Raw genomic sequence first — 8,770 nt, 5'->3', positions numbered from 1 at the left:
ACTATAAGAATCATACATCCAAGATAAATTAGATTCACCCCCTTACCTTGCTATTGTGACGATCGGCAATCGATTCGGTTGAGAATCCTCCACTTTCTCTTGTTTTTCCCCTTTGCTCTTCTTCTTCTTCCTCTCTTCTCTTTCTTTCCATCCTCTTTCCTTTCTCACAAATATCTCCTTCTTATAAAGAAAATATATATCCCGCGGAAATGACCAAAATGCCCCTACGCTCAAATATCGTTCAAACGCCCCAAAACGCGGAATATTACCTTAATGATATTTCTATTACCAAAAATATGAAAACCTTCAATTAAATATTAGTCCGCCATCCCGAACTAATACCGACTGAAACGACTCCAAAAACGGTAAAATTCCAATAGATGTCACAAACGTCCAAATTAAGCATATACTTATTTTCCGAGCATTACAGCGGCCGTCACACCTAAGGGAGGCCGGAGTCTCACTCTCTCATTATCTAATCATTCACCCAATTATTATTAAAATCAATAGAAGCATGGCGGTCATCCCTAATCATGGAGACCCCGTCTCAAAGCAAGGATAGAAAGCAAGGGACTACAGCTACATGAAGGTTGGCATCTCATGAGAATACACTACAGTGCCAATTTCCATTAACAAAACTAAAGGAAAACAATGGAACAATTGGGGTGTGTCGCTCGGCACCCCCTTCCCACACAAGACTGCCGCCCGTCATGGCTTGTGTCGTCCGTCGTGGCTATCCTTGCCGAACGGCAAGCTCTTTGCACAGCATCAACAACAAATGTTTATTAACATAAACAACAAAAACTCATGTTTTCAATTTCCGGTAACAATTTAACATAGAAAAAGCAGTAACCTAAATTGATACATCGAACAGCCACAACAACAGTAATTACGGAAGGCAGTATTTAAACTACATGTTATTCATGGTAAATTCCCTATTTTCCAGCAACGATAAACACAAGCAAGTGCAATAAATCTACACATCCAACTCCCCACATACAATTGTTCATAAGCCCCATTATAGGAAGATAATCCACCCTTACCTTATTCTTTTGAAGCAACTTGATGGGTCTCCGATTGCACTTCCGATTCGGAACCATGGATGGAAATTTCTAAGCTTTGTTCCTCTTCTCTAAGACTTGCCTCCTTCTCTTCAAATCTTGTTTTCTCCAAAATGATAACACACTACTCTTCTCATTCTCTAAAACCCTAAGTTTATCATTCCAATTGGGCTTAGTCTTTAACACTTCCTCTTTATTATTCTTCACAAACTAATCTAGGCCCAATGAGATAAATAACTCAAAATAACCAATACGTCACTTTTAATAATATTCCATCGATATAATAATCCATTTGCTGACATAGCCACTTATGCACCAAAATATACTTCTCAACCGATAATTTCCAAAAATAAAATAATAATATTTAATTAAACAAATAATTAAATAATCGGGGCGTTACAAGTTCAATATGCAAAATTCAAGGACATTTCAACCCCCATGGCGTCAAACATGTTGATTGAAAAAGACGAGAATGGAGTGGAGATGGAAACCACCAAATATAGGTATTATAGGATCTTTACTCTATTTAACGACAAGTAGGACAAATATTATGTTTAGTGTGTGTATGTGTGCCAGATATCAAGTGTCACCAAGGGAGTCCAACTTTAAGATAGTAAAAAGAATTTTGAGGTATCTTAACGGGACCTTACAACATAGTCTTTGGTTTCCTAAAGGCAACACATATAACTTAGTAGGTTTTTCTTATTCTAATTTTGCAGGGTGCAAGTCGGATAGGAAAAGCAGTAGTGGTACTTATCATTTATTTGGAAACTGTTTAGTTTTTTGGCACATTAAAAAGCAGCACAACATTGCTCTTTCTACTGCTGAGGCTGAATACGTAGTCGTTGGTAGTTGTTGTGCACAAGTCTTATGGATAAAGAAAAAATTCTATTAAGAACTTCACTGCATTCAGATTAAGTGCGATAAAATTAGCGTTATTAGCCTCACTAAGAATCCACTACTTCACTCACGAACTAAACACATAGAAATCCGACACCATTTTCTTAGAGATCCTGTTGAAAAAGAAAAATATAAATAGAAAACTAAAATAAATAGAAATCCCAATATATTTAAGACACGAGGAATCCAGGATTCCTAATTCCCTACAAAAATTATGGAAAGCTTGCTGACATTTTTAGAAAACCATTATTATCGGAACCTTTCCACTAGATTTGTAAGGAATTGGGAATCTTGGATTCCTCTTTCTTAAATATATCGGGGTTTCTATTTATTTTAGTTTTCTATTTGTATTTTGCTTTCACTAACAATCTCTCTTGGCAAATCATAGTTCTACCAACTCCATTGGTATATATCTATAACTCTTGTATCCGGTTATATCATTGTGTGTATGTTTATTCTACATATGTTCATTGGTTTGCTTATAACATTCTTAATTTCATTCAATCATCTCTAGCATGATTTTGATTGTCCATTATTGTATTTAAAGTCTTTTTAAATGTGTGTTGTTAATTATGTGCATTTGAGCATCTATATACTTGTTCATGCATTATTTAATCTTCCATTTCATGAAAGTTTTGATCAGTTAATTTGTTTTGATATGTTGTTGCAAGCCTATTTGCTTGTTTGTTGCATGTAGCATGTCTAACTTCATGTTTTGTATCCGATCAATGATCTTGTATATTCTTCTTAGCTTTTTAGCTCACATGTTCATCTGGAATTATTTCTCTTTCTACTGGTTTTTAGGTGTTTTAAACTCATTACCGTCTATCTTTTTTTGATCTAGTCAAAGGGGGAGAAGTTGTAATGTGATTCTAGAAATATTTTATGTTTTATATTGTCGTTGTGTGTGCAATGTTTCAGGCGGAGCACAAGCATTTATTTGCTTTGGCTCAAAGTCGACTCAATTCCAAATGAAAGCTTGTCAAATATCAAAAAGGGGGTGATTGGAGTTGCATGTATGTCTCTATTACATCTAAGGAAGATCCCCAATACAGTTGTGTTGCTTGTCTTCTAAGCTTTCGTTTCGTATTATTTTTTTCAGTTTTCTTTTCAATTGTACATCTTTGGATTAAGTTTGAATCCATTCATTTTAGAATACATAATTCAAGTGTTTATATTTGAGTATGATCATTATGTTTTAAATCAATCGATGATTCAAGTTATGTGGCAAGTGTAATCTCAAACTATTTTGAAAAAAAAATAGAAAAACTGAGATTTCTTGTGCATGACTCGAGTCACTCACAAGTTATGACTCAAATTAAATAAAACAAAGGAGAACAAGAAAATTATAGTGTCCATGATTCGAATAATAGTTTACACTTGATTCGAATTATGCAACACTATGAATCGAATCACAAGTTTCACATGAGTCGAATCACAAGTCATGTTAACTTCTTCCCAGTTTGATTCGAATCACACTTTACACATGACTCAAATCATAAAGTTTTTCATGTTTTCCTGTTTGGCTCTATCGAAATTGATTCGAATAATGATTTGTACATGACTATAATCATGAGCTTTCATGACTCAAATCAGAGATACAAAATGACTCGAACCATAAATGGGTCACTTCTTTTATGTTGATATTGTTCTACTCTACTTTCTCACATAACTTAAATCGACAAATGTTCCTAAGTCGAATCTAACAACCTTTTTCACCTATTTTTATGCATAATCTCCAACACATATAAATTATTTTTTAATCTCATTCTCCAATAACAACAATCAAAGTGATTTTGTGATTTCCACAACCTCCATTTTTCAAAACTCAAATCTCTTGCAAACTAAATTTCTTTCAACTTCAACCTCTAGTTTGAATTCATATCTTAATTATGAAGATTTGTAATAATTGAGGGATACATATCTTGAAGAGTTTGTAAAGATTTTCAAGAAGCTTATAAAATTATGGTTATTATGATTGGTGGTGAGAAATTCTAGTGAAAATAATGAGGTTCTTTTCTCTAGAATGACCTTGAAAGTGTTATGTGGAAGTCTATAGATAGGGTAGGAGTTCTTCTTAATCTTTAGACAGTTCATCACTCAAGAAACTAGTTGGATCAAGGGTGATTGCCACACACAAAGACTTGGAGTTGATTGGTGAAGCTAGAAAATTCATGAAGCGATGAAGGAAGAAAAATCCAAGAGATACTTGCTAAAACTATACGAGATCAAGCAATGAGATGAAGGAGTGAAAAACCATCATCCTTATTTATAGGGTTGAGCGAAAGACAAAACGAATGTTGCATTTAAAGCTACCCCAATAGGGCTACAAAAAGTATGAATTGACCATGAGTTACCGTTATTTCCAGGACATTAAGCAATCATCACAACTAGCGTAAGTGGATCACTCAGTCAACCAGCATTAGTTGATCACGGTCAAAGGCTACCACTCCCATAAAAATTAGAGCAAGCTCACCCAATAAAGATGCTCCATTGAGCTGCGTCGGATAATTGTTAATCAGTCTTAGGCAAGGATTTCGCCCCTGCGCGACTCATGTTTTAGAGGTTTTGTACATATCTAATCTCGTGGTATATCTCAGGAAAACATTATTCCCCTATACAAGTCATGCTTGAGGGACTATGTACATGTTTGATCTATAATTTCAAGTCATCAAGAGTGAGTCGGGTATAGTCCGAATTTGATAAAGCTCGCCTCAAATTATAACTTATCTAGCAGAATAAGATCGAGTTGAGGCAGTTGATGAGCTAAATAGATCATGTCAGCCCAAAATTAATATATAAGAAATATTTGAATTAAAGAAACAATGGATAACACATGTGACTAATTGAGAGAATTATGGTCTAGGATCTAGCAAACAAGTATGACCGATGGGCCTTAGTCGTCTTTGATGGGCCTTGAGTATAGAATATGTCAAAACTACTGTATAAGAAGATGATCACAAATGGAAAGATATATGCTATTAATAGAGTATACCATGCAAGTTTATCCGCCATCACTGAAAAAGTTGTCATTAGTATACTTTTAAAAACATAATAATAATCTTTATTTTTACGATAAAGATAATGACTTAATCGAGACGATTTCGATAAAAATAAGAGAAAGTAACTAATATATACTAGGTGAGATAGATTGGTTTTTTTTTCAATAAGCAATGGAATTAAAGGGAGCAAAAGGGATGCTCCACCCCAATACAAAGAGAGTTACTCAACAAAACACAAAAGAGGTTGGATGTTCCAACCATAAAAATTACTACAAGGCAATTTCTTATAATAAGAGATTAACCACCACCAAGAGACCCTAACTATCTCCGACATGCACTCTATGAAACTAAAGGCCTCATCTCTAAAGACAATTGCATTACGCTTTAACCATAAAGTCCAAATTGTTGCTATCCAAACCACCGCCATAATAACTCTTTTAGTTGTACACTTAATCTTTGAGCAATTATAGAAGAATTCTATGAAATCTTCCAATGACAAAAGATCCCCGCCTCCTAGCCACATAAAGACTCTACGCCATATACCGAGAGTCACTTCACATTTAGAAAAGAGATGCTTAATGTTTTCCTCCTCCTTCGAACATAAAACACACAACGAATCTCCTCCTATTGGTAATACCTAGTTTAATCCTTTAAATTTTTTTTTTTATAATGTATTAATGGAAATAAGTTTATATATATATATATATATATATATATATATATATATATATATATATATATATATATATATATATATATATATATGACAAAGTAAATACATTGGTGTTTTGGGCAAGCAATCTCCCACTAGCTATAAAAACCAAGTAGACATACTTTGTTTTCCATCAATTAAGTGTGTGACTATCATGCTTTAGCTAAGCAAGTGGTTTCTTAAGTGTTGAACAACATTGTCTAATGTCGGTATTTTACATATCTCCAAATCTCATCTAAAGATAATCTCTCGAATGACATCAAAACATATTCATTTATGATTGGACCACTAACTATAAATTAAAACCATTAAAAAAAGGCATCCATATAGAAAATAAAATAAAAGTGGATGCATATTATAGATTTTTATAGAAGTATAGAAGTGTGTGTGAATGTGAATGGATCCAAAAATAAGTGAAAGGGAGGTGGTACTTTGAGAGAAGGCAAGGCAGTGTTGTGGCGATTGTCAGGCAATTCACTCTGAGATTGATCAGACCCAATTGTCCATCCATAGATGTAATGTAAGAGTCCCCACTTTTTTCTTCCCCTCTTTGTTTTATAGGTCCCACTTCAACACCTTCTCTTCATTCATCACATCACACACACCCTTCTCTTCTTTTCTCTTCTCTTCTCTTCCTCTTCACTCATTTATTTTTCTCTCTTCTCCACAACTTCTTCAACACAAAAACACAACCCTTCACTCTCCAAAATATTCCCTTCATGGACAAAAAAATCATTGATAGAGAAACACATGACTTAATGAATGTTGACTCATTCTCTCAACTTCCCTTCATCCGCCCTCCACCTAAAGAAAAAGGCATCCGCCTCTTCGGCATCGAGTTCGGCGGCCGAGCAGCCGCCGATGACATCGACGACTCCTCCGAGTCTCTCGAAACAACATTCGAGGTTGAAAACAACAACACCAACAAAGACACCAACACTAACACCAACAACAGCAGCAGCAACAACAACAGCAGTAACAACAACATGGAAAACAACAGAAGATTTGAATGTCATTACTGTTGTAGAAACTTTCCAACTTCACAAGCCTTAGGTGGTCATCAAAACGCACACAAAAGAGAACGTCAACATGCAAAACGACAACACCTTCAATCAACTATGGTACATGCTACATCTTTCTCTGATCCACATCTCTACCATCATCATCATCAACAGCAACAACATCCTCTCTACAGATTCACATCATCCTCACCATCCTCATTATCATCATCACCTTCATATCCAACATGGAACTCAAACTCAGCCACTGCAAGATTCTATAACCATCCAACTTCTTCATACTCTCAACAACCTATTAATGGTAGTCCTTTAGCTTTTTGGAGAATCCCAAACGGCACCATCCAGAGTAACCCTAGTTTCAACCATGAACGTCCTCTCCCTTTACTTGCTTCCGAGGAAAGAGCGAATCCGTCTCAGGACGGATACGCACACGGAGTTCGTTCTAATGTTTCGCATAATCGCTACGTTTATGATACTAAACGTAGCGACCATGTTAGTTTAGATCTTCATCTCTAAATAACCAATTTTCTTGTTTATTTAGCTGTTGAAAAATCTATTTATATATATTAAGTTTGGTAATAACATCTCAATTATTATTCATACATATAACTTATATTATGATTTATTCACCAAATGAGAAACTTCATTATGTTGCAATTTTTTTCTCATTCTCTTCCTTATATTAGATTTTAGGGTTTGAAGTTTGAGCTTTGAACAATGAACCTTATTCTTAAAAATCATACAGATCTTAATTAGTACTACTATAGAGTGATTAATTTTAAATTAAATTAATGTATAGTTAGGTTGTTAGCTGAGAAAAAAACTGTGACTCACACGTGTGAGGATAATGTAAAGGGTACAATTGAATAGAGTTAGGTCTTTGGTGCGCATGAACATCTTGTCTAAACACACGTGTGGCAAAATCTATGAAACTGTCAAAGAAAGTGGGGTGATGAGAGAGGAGTTTTTTTTTACTGATTTCAATGTTACAATGTAGTAATATCATGATGATAAGGTTTGATAATGGTCTGCTAAAATATTGCAGAAATGAAAGTGATATTTCCATGTCCATTTTAGCAGGAATCAAAAAAAATTAATTTCACTCATTTTGTTTTTTTTCAGTCACTAGAGTGTGACAGGTACTTATATACATGAATATGATCTTTCTGTATCAATATATTAGCTTAGTATTATGTCTTTTCTGTGTAAATTTAAGATTCAAGAAGTTATACATAGGAACCTTTTATTCAATATAGCTAGGGCAAATGTTGAGGGCATAGTAGTAATAAATGAGAGAAGGGTCAAGAGCATGTTCATTGTTCAAGAACATGTTGTTCTTTTTCTTTGTTCAATTTAGTATCTAGTTTAGGTTGACCCCAATTAAAACAATTGGTTGAGGATATTTAACATAAGTGGTCCTAAGATGTTACAATTTTCAAAGAAATTTTTATTTTATTTTTTATTTTAAAGTCATTATGATGTTAGTTTCTTCCGTACGTCAGATCAGATGTCTCCTAGCTCATCAGCCCAACTTTTTGTTAAAATAAATTTCGGAGTCTTTTAAGTTATCAGCCGAAATTTTTAAACTTGTTAAAAATTATATCGGTATCTCTGAGCTCGTTTGTCGAACTTTTTTATTGTTAAATAAAATTTAGGTGGTCTCTCTTAAAATTTGATATATATGTAATGAGTGAAGTGTTTGGCAATGATTAAAGAATTGAAGTTGACAATAGTGAATAATTAGTACTAAGTTGATAGGTAGTGTTGACCCACACACAAGCATATGGGTCAGATATTTATTATGCATTGTTTTAGAAAACACAAATCATCATCACCATTCAAAGGAAGTATAGTGGTACCAATTTAAAGGGTTTTTTTTGGGTTTTAAATGGCAAAACCAAACTTGAGAAAAGGATGTGTTGTATCTTTCTTCCTTTTCTCTTGAACAGCTTTAAGGAACATAAGAACATGGTAGTAGTTACACTGCCATCTTTATTTTCATGTACCATTTCTTTTACATCATTTTACATTCTTTTTTTATAACAAAAAATTATAATAATATTGTAAATAAATAGT

The 8,770-nt window shown here is 34.0% G+C and overlaps 1 protein-coding gene across 1 annotated transcript; it reads left to right on the top strand.

The window, feature by feature from the left end:
• Nucleotides 1-6,054: 6,054 nt before the first annotated feature.
• Nucleotides 6,055-7,294, top strand: LOC131635960 (zinc finger protein 8-like). Its single transcript, XM_058906595.1, has one exon. It carries the CDS (start codon nt 6,395-6,397, stop codon nt 7,208-7,210), a length of 816 nt encoding a protein of 271 aa, XP_058762578.1. The 5' UTR covers nt 6,055-6,394; the 3' UTR covers nt 7,211-7,294.
• Nucleotides 7,295-8,770: the final 1,476 nt, after the last annotated feature.

This window comes from Vicia villosa, unplaced genomic scaffold (genome assembly GCF_029867415.1).
Source record: "Vicia villosa cultivar HV-30 ecotype Madison, WI unplaced genomic scaffold, Vvil1.0 ctg.001600F_1_1, whole genome shotgun sequence".
Taxonomy (NCBI): domain Eukaryota; kingdom Viridiplantae; phylum Streptophyta; class Magnoliopsida; order Fabales; family Fabaceae; genus Vicia; species Vicia villosa.
This window is presented reverse-complemented; position numbering and strand designations above follow the sequence as displayed.

What these genes read in the sequence shown, in the direction of transcription:
- LOC131635960 (XM_058906595.1), top strand. Translation starts at nt 6,395, where the DNA reads ATGGACAAAAAAATCATTGATAGAGAAACACATGACTTAATGAATGTT.